Raw genomic sequence first — 19109 nt, 5'->3', positions numbered from 1 at the left:
TGGAAAGTCAGGGAAGTCCAAGAACAGAGCAAACCATCAAATATAATTTACTGCACACAGAAATCAAATTGGATGTGAATGTGAAGGTTCTGACTGAAATACTTTATGTTTAGTATAGATCATGGGTTGGTTTAAAATAGACCCTTTGCAATTGTAACCTTGTGTTCGAAAGTCTGGAAGCAAGCCTTTAATGCAGACTTCTCCCCAGTGATAAAGGATAAAAATCACAATAACATGATTGGTTAGTTGCAATAATGTGTCTGGAGCCGCATTAATATGATGTTGGAGGAACAACTGCAACACACCAATATCAGATCAACCCTTATCTATCAGTCACAGACTCGCGCTCATGCCTATCATTCTCAGGTTCAGAATTAGTTTCTTTTTGCTTTTTAAGGTTGCAATCTATTTCAGTTGGAACTGTTTGCCTTTTTTTTCTTTTTTAATATTTTTTAAACTTAATTTGAAGTAAAATTTCTGAAAATCAAACAGACGCACTAATCTAGCAACATTGGGGTTATAAACAACACATTAAACATACTGGAGGTCTCCGTGGAACGCCATGTTACACTGCTACTCATTCACTTCAAACTTAACTTTCAGAGAGAATAGCTGATGTGCCATAATTCATTTAGACCTGGAAAAGTACGACACCTCTTACTTCCTCCTGTGTGACACCTCTTACTGTTCACCGTGCTATATAGCCACCTCTGTCTCTCTCCCCCTCTTTCTCACTCCCCCAATGAAGTGATTGCTTTCAGTGTTCGGTGTTTTGTTTTGCCTAATAAATCACCATCTATCAGAGGCTGACTGACACACACACACGTACACACAAACAGAGCGTGGCAAACAGTTCATAATGGACCATTCATTTGTCATCCTCTGAGGTGTTGACAAGGAAAGCGTCTTGATATCAGCTGTGTGTGTGCATGTGTGTGTATGTATGCGTGCATGCATGCATGCATGTGTTTGCTATATAGATTCATCCCCATTCATCTGACTGATAATACACCAAGTCTTCCAGCTTGATTCTAGCTTTATTCTCAAACACACACACACATATATGAGAACGGAGTGTGGTCACAGACACATTAATCTCCATACTATATAAACATTATGCACTAATACACATATGCACTTATGAATATTAAGCGCTCTGGAACACAAACAAAATCTACACATAGTTTGCACCATATGGAACCAGTTTTTTGTTCTCTCTCTCTCTCTCATATATATATATATGTATATATATATGTATATATATATATATGACCGAGCTAAGATCCTGTGGGACTTCCAGATACAGACGGACAAAATGGTGGTGGCTAACCAACCGGACATAGTGGTGGTAGACAAACAGAAGAAGACGGCCGTAGTGATCGATGTAGCGGTTCCCAATGACAGCAATATCAGGAAGAAGGAACACGAGAAGCTGGAGAAATACCAAGGGCTCAGAGAAGAGCTCGAGAGGATGTGGAGGGTGAAGGTAACGGTGGTCCCCGTGGTAATCGGAGCACTAGGTGCGGTGACTCCCAAGCTAGGCGAGTGGCTCCAGCAGATCCCGGGAACAACATCGGAGATCTCTGTCCAGAAGAGCGCAGTCCTGGGAACAGCTAAGATACTGCGCAGGACCCTCAAGCTCCCAGGCCTCTGGTAGAGGACCCGAGCTTGAAGGATAAACCGCCCGCAGGGGCGCGCTGGGTGTTTTTTTTTTTTTTATATATATATGTGTGTGTGTATATATATATATATATATGTGTGTGTATATGTATATATATATATATCTGTATATATGTATATATATATATATATATGTGTGTGTGTGTGTGTGTGTGTGTGTGTGTGTGTGTGTGTGTATATAATTTTACATGATTACAGTCAGGCAAATGCTTTATTCAGACATTTTGATGCTTTAAAGCAAATTCTGGGAAGTTAAAAGAAGCAAGTGTGCAAAAAGAATAAAACAAAGAACTAGAGTTATTATAAAGAGTAGGTTTTCACCTGGAATCACCCTGGAATTCAAGTGCCTGACAATCCCACAGCTCCTGCAGGGACCGCAGGCTAACAGAATAAAATAAGTATGGTAAGCTTAACAGCAGGATGTTTCTTAGCTTTTTGTAGTAGACAAATCAGAATAGGATAAATTAGATAAATATGTAGTGCCATCTTCAGTATTCATGACCTTCTTTTGTTATTTTACAGGCTTTGTTTTCTGTCTTTTTTCCCCACAGTGTGCACATTATTGAGTTGCTTGGTTACTCAAGTGTTACATTTGATGGCTTAGCTTTATCTCTTTCGCTGCTGACACTTAAGTTTCTATGTTTAAGTGTAAATTATTCAGTTTAATTAAGATTTTCAAAAGCTCCAAGCGAAAACCGCAAGATTTCAGAAAACATGTAAAATATTTCTATCCTTTAAGGAGGAAATGAAGTTGGTCTGCAGTTTTTTGACACATGAGCTGATGTCCATCATTTCTACTCGCTCCTCGCCTCTAACGGAGGCCGACGCCCCATGAATCATTAACAGCAGAGTAATTATGCACTATCAAACTTGGAATATTACCCCACTTAGCTAATGTTTAATGCTGTAATTAATTCTGAACCCTGCGAGCCAACATCAATTTATTTGATTAGTACTTTACAAAGTCACACAGAGGTTTTTTACTGTTTTGAGGTACGTGTGCTTCTGTGTGTGTGGTTTTAAAATGTTGCCATATTAATTAAAGTGTGATACAGAGAGTGAGAATGTGATTAATGGGAATTCAACGCTTCGGATTTCATGTCTTTTATTTGTTATTTAGTTTGCCAGGGCTGCGCCTTTCACAATGAAAATGAAGAAATTTGTGTTTTTCTTTCTCGTACTCTGGAGCTGGAGGTGTAATTAATGGTGGTGAAAAGTTACGAGGGCTAGACCGGCTTTGTAATTCATTCTTAATGGCTCATGGTTTTTGTCACACAGGCCGAGGTGTACGCTGTTGGGTCGACAGTTTAGCATTGTTTAAAGAGACAGAGGAAGCAAAACGGAAAATAATTTGTATTACTGAGAATTGTTCCAGATATAGAACTTTAGGTTATGGTCAAACACAGCAAAAGAGCATGACCCCTCACTCTTTGTTGCCCCAAAGCTACATTTCACCGTCAAATAAAGCTGTTTGAAGATGGCACTTCCAAAATAACACATGACCTAATGTTACACTGCAATAGGCCTAGGCTGCTGGGGGCTTTCCGTGATGTCCTGAACATTTCACTCACCTCTTTCCACTCTCTTTGTGTTTATACACCATTCTGCATTGAGTCATTAGTTATTATTCATTGCTGGCTCTCGTCCACAGCGTGTCTTTTGTCCTGTCTCCCTCCATTCACTCCCAACAGGTTCGCGACAGATGGCTGCCCTTCCCTGACAGAGGTTTCTTCCTGTTAATAGGGAGTTTTTCCTTCCCACTATCACCAAGGTGCTTGTTCACAAGGGGGTCCTCTGATTGTTGGGGTTTGTATTATTTTAGGGTCTTTCCCTTACAGTGTGAATTGTTTTGAGGGAACTGTTGAGATTTGGCACTCTATAAATAAAACTGAATTGAACTGAGCCAAAGGACATCGGATCACATTGGAAGAATGGATTGCACAGAAACAATGGACATGTTCTCCAGGTCTGTCTGGAAATACATTAAACTACGCCCTTTGCAGTGACTAGGAGGGGGCAAAAAGAAGTCTGCTTTAGAGCAGGGCGATATGACCAAAAATATTTATCACGATATAACTGACGATATAATTGACACTAGACAAAATATTTTACAACTCAACAACTTTATTAGTGCAAAAAAAAAAAAAAACATCAATGTATTTTTACTGAAACAAGCAGCTGTTTTTTATGTGCATTAAAGTTATATAAAAATGTAACAGTGCAAATGCAAATTCCTTGCTGACAGTTTAACCAAAAGGCATTTCCAGTGGAAACTGGCCGACATATCCTCAGCATAACCATGTATAATATCCACAAAACTTAAAAAGAGGTTATACACACACACAATACGGTAATATTATGTTGAAGCACAGTACGTATCACTCTGCTCTGCCTACGATAGCCGTAATGCTCCGACAATCCATCAAGCGGTGCGGCTTCGTAGCTTAGCAAAGTTGTACTAAAACATTTGACAGATTTTCGAGCACCGTGTACATAAAACCGTTTCGAGGTCAGTAAACACAACCAGAATTCATACATAAGGCACACGGGATTATAAGGGGCACTGTCGATTTTCAGAAAATCAAAGGATTGATTTTAAGTGACGGCCTGCTAGCATGCTCTACCAAAAATAGTGCTTTGTTGTGTATCTGACGTACGAAAGCTAAACCAGTTCCACACCACTGAAGTTGCAGCATTTTTAAAAACCAATTCTGGTTCATCTGTTTCATTCAACGATCCGCTTTCGCCTTTCTCATTCTCCGTCACCCCCATGTGCGTACGAAAACAAAGGCACTGCGCATGCGCGTTTTACTCATATTCTATCGCAATATTTCATTTTCTTATCGTTGCCCAACGTTATACCGGTATTACCGTGAACGGTATGATATGGCCCAGCCCTAGTCTGCTTGTATCGAAGTCTCTGTAAAAACAGCTCTCGGCTCACTTGCTTTATGACCTCCATGAAAGACATATTGTTATGAATCACTTATATTTTCTCCTATTTCTCCTCTCTTTTTCTTTTATTCTTCCCTTTTCTTCCACCTGTCAGCTCCAGCATTGTTACACTATACATATACAAAAAATAATAAAATAAAATGAAAAGACACTGGCTAACAAGAGGAGTCTATAACAGACTTTATAGAGCTCCTATTTTGGCACAAGAGTTCATTCAGACCATGATTTTGCTCCTTAAAAAAGGAATCACTTACATTACCCTGACTTTAACCCTAACCCACCAGCTAATAGTTGAGGAAAGCCCAGTTTAATTTAGAAACTAGTGTTCGGCAGAAACCTCAACCTAGACTTTTTGGTTTCCTGCTCTAAATGCAAGGTTCACATAGCTGAGCAGTGTGCCGCGAATACTAGTATGTCTGCAGTAATTACAGCTGACAGCACCCTCTTCCATCACACATGTGCACGTCCTAAAATATGGAGAAGGGACTGATAAGGATGCAGAAGGGCGAACATAAACACACACGTTCTTTGATTCGCACGAACACACTCGCTTAACATTTGGATTCATTCGCAAAACACTTTCTCACTCACTCTGTGCTCGTTTGACACGGTTATCGCCGTCATTCTTATTGTCTTTTGTCACTTGATGTCCTTGTCTGGGAGGGTGAGTGAAGCGATAAAGCCTGCGTGTCTGTTGTGCTTTAATAAGTTTTATCTAAAGACTCTAAGCAGACAAACAATGTCAAAATGCATACTGAGCCTGATGGGAGTGATGAGAGGCTTTTTTTTATGCTGAGGTCACCACTCAGCCAGCACATCCCTCAATTTGTTAAACCCCTGATAGCACTATGTATGTATTTCTTTATCTGTTGTTTGAATCATTCCTTTGTTTTTTGGTAAAGGAGAGGTTAAACATACCCTGAACAGAACATGGAAGATTGATTCAGCGGAATCACATAAGTTGGATTTGTTCCGTCGTCATTTCCAGTCCATTTCAAGTCCTGCTTTTCCTGTGTCTGAGTGATATGCTGGAGTGGCCCGAACCAGCTTTGATGCAGGGGAATTGCAATATGCTAGTGTATCTGTTGTCCATCCTTTTCAAATAATACATAATGAGAAGATTGAAAAGACGAAGCCTGTTTTGATAAAGGTCTCCAGACGAACTTTGACTACCCCATACCTATTCTTCCATCTTTATAGAGCAGTGCTGACTGAATGGATGCATTACTGGATATTTTAACAAATGTGAATGCCCAGTTTTGTGTCATAGTTTAGCCACCTCGAGTCCTAGACAACTTTAATGTCCCACATTTCCCTTCTCTTTGTTTATGTTTTCGTAGGTAAATCATGATGGTCCAGGTCCCCACAAAGTTGGAAACCTATTCCAACATCTTCATGTCCCTGAAAACATTGCCTACTGTGTAGGCTGAATTTAGTCGCACTTCGCTACCCCATATACACGAGATATTAGGAGAAAGAGAAAAAAGAAATGGTATTAAATCTCTTGGCCAACCTCTGTATGGAAAGCTGGAAGGATAGCTTGATATATAGATGTTGCTGTTGCCAAGGTTCCCGCCTGATTAAAAAACGTAGGCTGCCATACATCTTCAGCGCTGTGTTTTGGTGAAAAACAGAAACTGGCACAAACTGTGTGTGTTAAATCAGGAGTCACTTTATCCGCCAAGTAAACATATTGCACTTTGGCATGGTGGCTCTAAGGCAGGAACATACAGACACACCAGGGTTTTAATAGTTTTGCAATTTTCATTAGTTTTTATTTTTATTTAGTTTTGACTTCAGATTTTCAATTTTATATCAGTTTTAATTAGTTTTTACCAATTGTTTGCTAGTTTAGTTTAGTTTTTATTTTTTTGAAAATCCTTAGTTTCAGTTTAGTTTTGATTAGTTTCAGTTATAGTTTTAGTTGTGTTTGCAATAATTAAGTTTCATCATATCAGTCATTCTCTTCTGCTTATCCTTGGGTATGTTGCTATTCCAGCTACCATACCCTGCACCCCGAACAGGTCGCCTGTCTGTCGCAGGGCTAACACGCAGAGACAGACAACTCACATTCCCACCTATGGGTTCTTTAAATAAATAAATGAATAAAGGCAGATGAACAACCATTGATACCAGGCAACTATAAAATGTATATCTTGGCCCCAATTAGACTTTTAACTCTTGCAGCACCGGGTGTTCGTAATTTTGTTTCAAGTGAATTGATAAACTTTTTGAAGGCAATTGACTCACACAGTTATGTAGATATCCCCGTCCTGTTGTCTCGGGATGCATCACGCTGCCTTGCCTTAGCGTCTGTTTCTGGGGAAGAGGGTTGAGTGTGCTCCCTTACCTTCTCAAGGTAAGCTAGGTTAGCCTTCTTGTGTGAGCTTTTCAAGTGCACTTTAAGGTTTGTGGGAATTTTTCCCCTTTAGAAATGTCCCTCATAATTTGTCTCTTTCCACTACAAGACACTTGCTTTATCCAAAACACAGTCATATTCAAAGCAATCCCAAATTGGACTCTGGCGCTTTCTCCCGACTTTTCCTGACATGATTCTGCGCGTGGACGGAGCAGCAACACAGACGACTCGACTAACGTGCTGCCACCTGCTGGCATAATGAGACACAGCAAGAATAAATCTGGAAACTAAACTTCATTTTCACCCTTGACTATTGTATGACACGCACACATCAATGAAAACTAAACACATTTTTGCTATAAATTCAGTTAATTTTAGTTAGTTTTGTGAACACTCATTACAGTTTTAGTTAGTTTTCCTTTTGTTGTTTTTATTTTTATTTCTGTTAACGAAAATGTTTTTTCACTTCTAGTTTTCGTTATTTCGTTAGTTTTCGTTAACAATAATAACCCTGAGACACACGTTCGTTTCCTTTGCTAGCTTCTTCTGACATGAACGAAAAATTAATGTAGAGGTGTCTTGTCAACTGAGCAAGTTGAGTTGTAATGGCATTGTAGAAATTTTGCATTTTAAATGTACAATGTTAAATAATTTTAGCTTCAAGTGAAAACTTGAAACTTTCGGCTTCTGCTTTGGCCTAGATTCTTTCATTGTGTGTTAAGGTGATCTTTGGAACAGATTCTTGATTTACTCTTCATGTATAAAGTGTTGCGAACATGCACAACATAACATTAAAGATATTAGCATCCACTATCTAATAATACATAAAGCTTAGGGCAACTTTTAACTCCTCCACTGTTCCCAGACAGATTCCTATTCTGCTCATTTGTGGCTCCATGTTTTTATTTTGGGTTCCTTAATATTCTTTTTTACAGTTTAAAGTAAACCTTTTTCATGCTACATGGACTTTTTAAACACCTAATTTTCCTGTTAATTGCAGCGTAGTCATGTCCGTTGTTTTATAAGTGGTTAAGTGGTGACATCCAATAGACTCAAATAAATTTGTCTCTCCTGGGTTTTGTGTCTTTGATGTGGTCCAGGTGTGTTCATCCCTTAATTTTTTCCACTTTGTACATTTCCTAACATCCATTCCAACAGTTTCAGAAACCTTCCTCCTGTAATTTCCTGATATTTGTGAGTACTTATATTGATGCTGGGATAATTATTCATCCTAGTTAGGCAATGTTTGTTATTCTCTCACTAATAAATTCAAAAACTACATAAAAATAGTTGGAAAATGCACAGGAGGCAGGCTGAGCAGGCCAATCATGAAGTTGAATTTCTAGGGGCACAGCAGTTTTTGCTGTTGGTTCCAGAGTACAATTTCAGGGGAGTTTACGGCTATGGCGTCCATTTACCGTTGAAGCATAAATGCCCACTATGTCTGTGCAATGTAAGACTGCACCAGTGTTTGAGTACTGCAGCTAATGGTAGCATTTACCAAAGGAAGAGATAACTGTGGAAATTATTTTACCTGACCTTTAGTGTTTTTAGCACAAATTTCAACTCATTTTAATTTTTGAATTCTGTAAGAACACTTATTTTGAAATTTCATTACATTTACTTTATCTGCCAGTTCTGTTTGTTGTAACTTTTGCTGGCTTTTCACCAGGAGAAATAAAGGATAATAATAAAAATATTTCAACAGCTTCCTCCCTTCCATCTGTCTCTTTAACGGATGTGCCGATCTGAATGAAACTTTGGATGAACACTGTCAAACGTATAGCAATTATTAACTGCCATATGTTTTTTAAAAATAATTTATTATGAATCCATTGTGATGTTTATACTGATCATCACCCCGCGAGTAGAGAAGGGGATTAGGACCACTGGAAATAAAAGTGGGGGATGTCTTTTTTTTCCCCCAGAAAAAAAAAGTCAGTTCTGTTAGTATTAGAGCAAAGCTCTACTTTTATTTACTTTCAATGTTAGAATACATCTAAACTGTTTCTAGGGTTATAAAATTTTTTAAATGCCACTACCCTTTACATACTTCTAGCTGACACATACTTGTCTACAGTAATGTGTTATTTTTCGGTCTGCTGCATGATAATTATTTTAAAGTGTTGTTGCAGCAAGTGTCAGAATGTCTAATTTCTTTTCTACATTGTTTCCTCTGTGTAATTAGCTCCACCAGTGACTTTATGTAAAATAGTTATGCCAAGTTTTAATTGATTAAAAGTCAGCGTGTTATTGCAAGGAAGAACAATGTAGATCCAATTAGCACTGTAATGTGTAAACATGAACACTAACTCCCATGGTGCACCAGGGTCTGAATGTGTGTGTGTATGTTATTCAGTGATCAGCCTCATTTCTTAATCATCACTTTCTGCTCCAGATGAGACTTTATGAGGGGACTAAATTGCCTTAAAGGGATTTCTTATTAAAGGGATTACACCCATGTAATCCCCTTTGTCCCAGCGGACCCCCAAAAAACCTGAACACACACACAAACATACATAACCAGATTAGAATGTGGAAATAAATGTGCACAATCTTTTTTGATATGCTACAAATGAAAACACACATGTTAAATAGCAGAGCACAACCATCACACCTTTGAAACTTGTGTACCTAATTATGTGTGTGTGTAAATGTGCGTCACACAAGCTGTGTTTGTGCATTTCTAACCTTGACAGGAATTTGTTTGTGCAAGCTGCGTGTTTTGCTTTTGCAAGCACCAGTGTGTGTTCATGTGTGTTTGCGTGTAAGCGTAACGCTGTGGTTTAGATGGCGCTTGCTCGTCTCATCCCCAATTAACGAAGACAAATCCGCTTCCATCGCCACTAATGAGAGTCTTTAAGGTGAAGGGACTCTGTATTTATTTAATAAGAGGGAGCTTATTTATTCCATTTCCATAAGAAAGACAAAATGCTGCTGATTCTCCACGGCTGACAAGGGACGGATTAGAGGAGCGGGATGAGAGGAGAAGAAAGAGCAGGAGAGAAGGGATGAAAGAGAGAGGGGTGGAGGTGTTAGTTGGCCTGTTAAAAATATAATACTAGTGTAGCATTCCTAGAGCGATTATATTGATTTGAACTGCGAGCAAGAGGGGCTGCAGTGTTAAAGAGATGACCCAATCAAAAACAGTGGTCAAAATCATAGCCCATTCTACCAAATGGTAGGGCTTCTAAATTATCCTACTCTTTAAGGTTATTACTGTTTTTTTCTGTCCAGACCATAACACTCACAAGAGGAGTGATTGTAGTAACGCTTAGCACCGTGGCTTTGTTGTGCAACTTCCCCGTCCTAAGTTTAAGATGGGGAGAGTACCAAAAGGACCCCAGCCCAGAGCAAAGCAGGTGTCAATGATAACAGATATGACACTGATAGCTCAGGTGGAGGTGGGTTGCAAAGCACCTTGCAGGTGTGCAGCAACTTTGAGCAGGCTAAACTAGATTTCCCAAATGGATGCATAGAAGAACATTACAACAGTAAGATTATCTAATCTGCTAGGCTTGTGGCAGAGCTCGACTTTTTGACCTGCCTGAAAGTATAAAATTTTACATATAGCCATTCTTTTACTACACAGATTGATTAGTAAATACTCAGATGGTACCATCTTTACTTAACAAGGTCACTTACCAATAAAATATAACATGTCAAAGAGAAAATAAAAAAAAGAAAAGAAGAATTCATTAGACGTGAATATTTTGCAATAAACTGATGCATTTGCCTTTTCCAAGAGATTTTTCTGTTAAGTAAGTCTTAATTGCGTCTCTTTTCTGCTTGCTCAATAACTCCATCTACAGCAGACTTTTAATGCATGCTCAATGCATTTTGTCTTTTCTTCCTGAGGGAAAATCTTCAATCCTACCAGTTCTACAAAAGTGTGCATTGTGAGATGGATTGCCTTTATTGTATTGGTGGAAGTAGAAGAGTGACAGAGGGGAACAGGGTGAATTTAGGAATCAAAGGAACAGCATGGGATATAGAGATATGGAACTATGGATTGAAAAATAGCCGTGGAGTAAAGGGTGGAGGAGAAAGAAAGATGACAAGCTGCGGAGTAGGAGGACGAAGAATCAGCAAAAAAAAGATGAAAATGATACCCCAAAGAACAGAATTTCAGCAATTAACAATTTCCGAACTGTCCAAAAACCAACAGCCATTGCTTCTCCATATTTGAGATTTGAGTGTTTTTCAGCACACACAAATTCTTCACTGGTTTGTGGGACCAATTATTAAAATAAATGACAAATAATAAACAGTAAACTATGAGCCAAGAAATTAAAGATTGTGTAGAAACAAAAGAAAGAACGAAAAGGGTTTTACAGGATGATTTTTAGCAACGCTTTATTTCTGCAGGTGGAGCTCACTGGTAGCAGTGTGTTTGACTACATCCACCCTGGCGATCATGTGGAGATGGCAGAGCAGCTTGGGATGAAACTTCCTCCAGGCCGAGGGATGTCTCTATCCCAGGGAGCAGTCAACGAAGACGGGGCTTCTTCGGCTTCTTCATCGTCACACTCTGAGACGCCCGAACCAGGTAGGTAAACATGGGAGAGTGGCTTCAAATTAGGAAACTTTATTTGTATTTTTGCCACAGATCCTCAAGCTGAGAAAAGAAGTTACAAAGGTTCAAACAGGACAATACTTACGACTGCTGTGAAGTACTTCACCATCAAAATTAAGCAATCCATTTGAGTTCTAGAGGCTTGAAAAATGAAATTGACAACAGGCTTTGCTTTTTAAGAGATTGATGACTGACCTTGATAAAACCAAAGGAGAATTGCAATGACTCTGACTAAACCAGACAACTCAAGACTTTTGACTCAGAAAGCTTCTATATTCTCTTGAAAAGTATGCAGATAAACCTTTTTGGACTAGATTTTTCAGGAAGTTTCTCCTGAAGCTAGATGAAATCAAAGTTTGTAACAGACTGATTGAAAGACATTGAAATAGCATTGGGGAGCACTTTATATGGCAGTCAAATTGTAGGTGTTAGCCTCAGCAGAATATCTGAACGGTCTCGGGTCTAGATGTTTGAGTCTGAATTATGTCGTCAAGGTGATGCATGCAGGAAAAAAATGACCAGTCAAAAGTGTAAACATATGTTTTTGATCCTGTTAAGCTGGCCATTTAAACATGGGAGTCAGTGATGCTTCTGTGTTGGCTCCATTTTTCAGTCTGCAGGGTTCTCCTTGGTCGCAACCCATTTCTCGCTAACATTCTCTAACCTTGATGCTTCTATCGTTTGCTGAATGTTTGAACAAATTGATTCAACACACTGTAGAGCCATCACTGCTATAAACTGGGAAAGGACACATTTCTCATTGGAATTCTTTGCCTTGTCTCCTCCATCCCTCCATCCATTTATCCCTCCATCCTCTCCTGCACCACATGTTCAAGACTTTTTACCTTACAAACGCTTTGGATTGTGCTCTCTCTCTCTTTCACTTTCTCCCTCTCTCATGCTGATGATAATTTAAGTATTAGGGGAAAATCCATTTATAAATTAAACAAAATGACTTGATATCCATCGAGTCCCTTAGTTCATCAGCCTGTTCAAACAAGGAGTTGAAGATTGGCTTCGCGGCAGCCGGGGTCTTCGGAGACGGCACCGTAATTAGATCTGCCGCGGATTTATTCTTGGCTGATTGGTGCAGCTGATGGATGGGTGGGGGCTTTAAATTAATTGAAGTTCCACATTTGAGGTTTTTGTTCCCCCAGTTTTTTTTTTCCTTTGACATTCTGCAAACCTCTAACCTGGTCTCCCCACCCTCCAAACTGGATATGTATAGGGAGATAGGATAAGAGCACATGTATGTGGTCATCAGCATCTTTTTGTCTGACGAGAAAGAAAAGCAGCAGAAATTAAACATGTATAGGCAGAAAATAATACAAATGGGAGTTTACATGAATTTCTTTGTGATTCCTAAGTTAATTCAACCACACGATGAAAAAGAGCAAAAGAGAAAAGCAAGGAAACGAGGACAAAGGTGTTTGTTCTCCCATGTTAATTTGCCTAGAGAGATGGAAAGAAAGAGAGGCAGGGGATGTAGGGACATGTTTGAATGTGCATGAGTGCTTAGCAATGTTAATTTGTCCAGAGAAAGAGAGAGAAAAGGGAGGGAGAGGTTTCAGGCAGACATATATGGATGTGAAAGAGTGATCCCCAATGATAACTTGACCAGAGAGAGAGGAAGAGGGAGGATTAGGATTCATGTATGTGTTATTTAATGTTAATTTGGAAAAGGAAGGGGTGCAGCAGAGCTTGTATGAATTTGTATGAGTTTTTCTCAGGAGAAGAAGGGGCTTATTTCAGGTGTCCAGGGTAACAGTGCTGTTCATCTCAACCTCCAGTATTGTAAATTGGATGTTTTTCAGTTCTTTCACTGGTGCTTTTTTCTCTGAGTTGGATTGTTTCTGCAATGAGATTTTGGGGCATCGGTCTGTCCTGTATCTTTTTCCTTGACTCTACAGCCACACTAAGGGTGGGCAGGGCTCTAGAGTGCGACCAATTTGGTCGCAAATGCGACCAAATTTTTCAGTGGTGCGACTAAAAATAAATATTTGGTCGCACAGGTGCGACCAACTGTTCCGGTAACAAAAAAAAATCTCTGTAACTCTCCGTGTGGTCAACAACAGACATACATTATGCCCCTATCGTGGACTAAACCAATCAGAGATAGTCAGGGGCGGGACCTCTCTGATTGGCCGTGGTCCAGTTGAAAGTGCAGGTGGAAGAGAGAGGTGAGTAGCTTGAATAAAGCGATATCAATTCATTAACGGATTCCACACAAAGACCTAAACACGGAGCGGACCCAACACATCAGAATCAGCTTCGTCTTTCTCGGCTTTCTCACCCGACGGCCTGAACACGGACACGCTGTCGGAGCTTAGCGATTCTTCGGGTCCGCGCTGTGTTTACGTCTTTTTGCGCTGATTCTGAGCTGCAGGTTTTGCCTCTCTCCAACCAAAATTCACCAAGCCTGCAGCAAAAGAAGCAGCAAACTGCGCTTCACATTTGATCAATGTCGTCATGAATTCCCTCTGACTTTTGCTGTTTTGCTTCCACCACGATAAAAATCACACTTCCTGCACAGCTCTCTCTCTCTCTGTACTTCAGGAACAGTTTCCCGTCTCAAATCTGTTTTCTGCATTATTCATTCGCTTATTACCCACCAGTCTAGCGTTGTTTACAGCGCTTTTTCTTTTTTCACTTAAATGACCTCGGACAAGAAAGCCTAATTTCTGCTGTTCAATACTGAAGAAATTTAAATTTCTTAAAATTATGCAAAATTGCAGAATATTTTTAAGGTTATCTGCTATAAAAAGCCAGACCAGGAAAATCTCCTTCATGTTTTCCTGTGTTTTATTCTCAGTTACTTTCACACAAAGGCATCTGCTGTGATTTTCACAATTCTGATGAAGTCTCATGTGTATCAGTACTGATAAATGATCAGAATTATAATATTTCTGACTGTCTGAGGCTAAATTGAATCAAATCAGGACTTTGAGAACCGGAATTGAATGGATTATAGAAATCAGTGATGATACTCAGCCCTAGTGAGCAGCCTAGGCCTGAGAGAAGTGGATGTACTGTAGCTGTGGGTAATAAGAAAAGATGAAAAGAACTATTGATAACTTTTTTGTTAAGTTAAGGCCTGATCTGTCTGAAATTCATAGCCAGTGCTCTGACACGGTGCCATCAATATTTGAATGCTGAAAAAGCACAGTGTATCCAGGAAACACATTATATGCTGCGATAAATGCACTGCCCAAGTGTCCCCTCTCCCCACGGCCTTTCAGCAGCAGACAGCAGCAAACAGGTCGTCAGAGGAGGCCAAGATGATGATTAAGTTTTTAACATTTTCTACAATATTGACAAAGCACTTTAAGCACAAGTTTGTTAGTTAATAATTTAGAAATTAATATTGTCTGTATGGACTTCCCCCCCCAAAGAAAGTGCACATGTAAAACTGCGGTGTTAAGCGATGCGGTTGAAAAATTTGAGTGCGCCTAACTTTTGTGCCGGTACGCCTAAATTTTTAAAGTTAGGCGTACCGGTGCGCCCATGTCAAAAAGTTAGTCTAGAGCCCTGGTGGGTGATATCCTTCTGCTGTGATTAGGACTGTAGCCGCAAACCTGGTCTACATCACTTTTGAATCTCCTGGCTGGCTGGATACTTTCTGTGTGGACTTTAGATGTTCTTTGTGCACCTCCATGGGTTTTTTGTCATTAGGGGTTGAGGAAGGATCGAAAAGCCGGAACAAACTAAAACTGAGTTCAATTTTATTTACATAGCCCCAAGTTACTACAACAGCTGCCTCAAGGCACATTATATTGTAAGGCAAAGACCCTACAGTAATTCAGAGAAGACAGAAAAAAACCCAACAATCAGATGACCTCCTATGGGCGATCTCTTTGGCGACAGTGGGAAGGAAAAACTCCCTTTTAATATTTGCTAAAACTGATTGGGGTGGAAGTTCGACAAAGTACAACAAAGACCAGAACATACAGCAAAGAAACCAAAGATTTAAAATTCTTTAACAATGACAAACGTGAAATAAATCCACAGGCTGACAAAGAACTTTTTATTCTTCTTCAGCGACTGACACCATCAATCAAGTGTATTACACTCATCTTGTAAAAGAATCCATGCGCCAATGTTCTTACCCCTGTAAATCTATATGTAGTATAATCATAGATATCCACTTTGAATCATATAATCTTTGATCAGAGCAGTTGTGAGAAAATATGTTAATACTGGTCAGTTCTCTATGAAAACTCGCCTGAGAAACAGCAGCTTTATTCTGAAAAAAGCCTTACCCTTATCCTCAATCCTAAGGTTTTAAATCTCTAATTTCTCTCATCTACTAACTGGAAGGTTGGTGGTTCAGTTCCTGGCTGTTACAGTCTGCATGCCAAATATCCTTGGGCAAGATACTAACCCCAAGTTGCTCTCCGATGCGTCTGTCAGAGAATGAATGCATGTCATTCTTAGATAGAAAGCTTTTAAGTATAGAAAGAATGAGTGAATTGGGCATCTTTGACTTGATTCTACAGCAGTGAAACAATACTAAAGGGAAACTTTTTTTTTTTTTATTCAGTAAGTTACAGAATTTGATTGTGAATCTCAAATCATCTCATTTCAAAGCCAAGTCAAAACAGCCCTTTTGTTTCAAAGGAACTTACTGTTCCACGGTACAAAGCAAGAAATTAGGTTCAGATCAGACAGGGTCATTATAGTCAAAAAGCAGAAATCATTTTTTCCTCATTTCTATCTAAAATGAGTTGTATTTGGTGATATGGGACTTCCCCACCATTCTGCATCCATGTTGAAATCCACAGGGAGAGAAAGCAACAGAAGGATCTCAGCACAGAACAGAGAAGCTTCAGAAACAGCAGATATGGAGGTGGGTTGTAAATGGGCTTGCAGAATATAGGGTTAGCCAGTTGTATATTTAGATATCAATTAGCTGATCTACTGGTGTGCCTGATGTATCGCTATGCTCCATTAATTATAAATGATATCTACAACAGAATACAAGACCATGTTTCTGCAGAAAGCAAAATCTGCATCATGACCGGTTTTTATTTATAAATTCCAATTTGATACAAGACGTGAACTCCAGCATTTGCTCACTGCAGATGGCCATGAATGTTTATGGTTTATGTTTAAAAGATTATATTATTATTTGCGGAATGACTTTAGGAAAGACTCTGATCAGTCACAAAGATGCTCTGCAGCAGGTCAATGAGCCAAGATATCTGAGGAGACACCTACAAAGCTAAGATAACAGCATAAGCAGATTTCCAGTTAACTGCCTACAACTTAATGTCCTGTTTGCTAAATAAAGGAGACTCCGTCCGCATTTCAAGAAACCAAAAGTTGTCTTTTCCATGTGAAGTTTGCCAGTTTCAATTTGAAAAAGAATTAACTGGCTTTACCTCATTGGTTGCTCTGTTGTAATATATCAGAAAGCTGACCCCATCATTTTAATTACAGTCACGCTCATAAAGTATTGAAATTGGAGTTAAAACACGAGATGACCTTGGAGGAGAGAGTTTCCTTTGAAGCTCAACGCTTCTATTTTCAACACCCTCTTGCAGTTAAAGAGAGTCATCTTTAAAAGCGCATGACGCAATTTGACTAATATCAGTCAAACTGAGCCTGAGAGGCTCAGCATCTCTAACTGTTCTGAAGGGTGAGTGGTTGAAAATTATTACTCCTAAGTGTAATTCAGAGTCTCAGAGAGGAGGAAAACTCTCCATGCAGCTCTTATTTTCTCTCACTTCAGTATCTTCTTTACATATCATCAGTTCAGGGTCACATAGACTTCGGGAATGTATCTGATGTGTGCTGGCTGTTGACTTTGACCTTTGACATTCTTACAATGAAGGAGGTGGTTAATGGTTGCATGTTTTGGCACAGCTGTAAGATTTTGGCAATGGTAAGGTTTTTGAAAACTTATTTTGTGGCAGTAAGGCTGCTACAGGTTTTTTGGACAAATTCTATAGTCTTTTGCTGTAATACTGAAGGTTTTGCTAGATTTAATCAGTGCATTTATAATATAATTTCTAATGATTATATTGTTAAAGACAGGTTTGTGTTTAAGTCTAGTGTTTTTGTCGCACCATGGAAATTTGTAGCATGACCAAAGGAGTGCTTCGCTAAAATTGTAAGATCTTGCCTCAAACAAAAGACCAGTTACTAAAACTCATCCTCATCATCTAATACCTATTAAACAGAAAGCTTTTCAGATTCTTAAAAATCCTGAAATGTTGCATTCTTACTAACCTGTTACACAAAATGAATATCAAACATGTAATTTAGCATTGAGTAAGTGTAAATGCTCTGACCTTTTAGTTTTAATCTGTTCAATTTCCTTGCTCCAAGGCAGCCATTAGTTTGAGTACTTTTCTTTGTTTAATCTTTCAAAAACCATTTAAACTTGGGGAAAGTCTAAAGGAAGATCAGTAACTTGTCACTGTTAAATTTGAGCCAACTTGGATAATTGTATACAGCACAGCACATCTCATGCAGTTTGATTTGCTACACTGATGTAGTAAGTCATCAGTGGAAACCTATTGTTAAATGACACTCATAAGGGGAATTACTGTCTGCCACAAAGTAATTTCAACCAGTCGGATTTAAGGCATAGATAGAAGGAGAAACCAGCGACAGCTTCGAAAACTAGCAAGTAGTCAGTGTACCAAGCTATAGAGTTAGCATGTTGTTAAGTGATTAGGGATATCTGGTATCCCCATGTTCATGTTTTTCCTACATCATCATAATAATGTTAGTCAACATTGCCATTGGCAAATGCTGTCTTGTGAGCATTCAGTTAGCATTAGCCAAGAAGTTAGCTAAAAGCTGCTTTTACTGCTTTATTGCTTTTATTAAAAAAAGCAACGCGAGTAAGCTAAATTTGGCTAACAGCAAACCAAGTTTCACTTAAAATGCTTACTATTTGCTCCAGATGAACTATATTTTATATGAGCAATATCATTTTTTCCCTTTTTCCCCACATTGCAAAGCTACAATATCACAATAATGTAATGGTAACTTGCAATGTTAATCATGGACCAACAAGATAAACAGGGTGATATCATTTACAGCTATTATTAAACACTTTTTGTTATCATTGTAGGAATATTTGCTGGCAGCTTCTCATTCTTTGCAAGCATATAGCTTTTATCTCGGAAAGATTTAATTTGTCAAAAGTGTGATGGTGATTTTGCAAATCGGGTGAAAGCCCAGCTGCCTTACAATGTCATATAGATGCTTATATAAAAATAGCACTACTGCCTCTGGATATTCAGCAACTGAATAGTAACTGAATTTGACACTCACATTCACATCCCTCTTGCAATATTCGAGGTTCTGTTAGTGTTAGACACATGATTTAATTGTTTCTCCCATGAGTTTGTGAAAGGGAGCGCATCTTTCAATCCATCACCTAGAGAATTTGATCCTGTTTTGCTTTTAGAGGTTTGCTGTTCAGCAACATTCTAACATCTCTGATGTCAAAGTGATTTTTGAACACAGCAAGAGGGCAAGATTTCAAAAACCATCCCTTCTTCAAACTGCATGACCACACAATGA

General features: G+C 39.0%; 1 protein-coding gene across 3 annotated transcripts in view; it reads left to right on the top strand.

Annotated features, from left to right (window-relative positions):
• Positions 1 to 19109, top strand: part of npas3 (neuronal PAS domain protein 3) — a 386014-nt gene that overhangs the window by 312847 nt on the left and 54058 nt on the right. For all 3 annotated transcript variants that reach the window (XM_076877408.1, XM_004554666.4, XM_004554665.4), the window contains one exon: positions 11363 to 11543. In XM_076877408.1, the coding sequence (XP_076733523.1) occupies positions 11363 to 11543 (181 nt within the window). The remainder of the gene's footprint in view (positions 1 to 11362; positions 11544 to 19109) is intronic.

Source organism: Maylandia zebra, linkage group LG19 (genome assembly GCF_041146795.1).
Source record: "Maylandia zebra isolate NMK-2024a linkage group LG19, Mzebra_GT3a, whole genome shotgun sequence".
NCBI classification, from domain to species: domain Eukaryota; kingdom Metazoa; phylum Chordata; class Actinopteri; order Cichliformes; family Cichlidae; genus Maylandia; species Maylandia zebra.
This window is presented reverse-complemented; position numbering and strand designations above follow the sequence as displayed.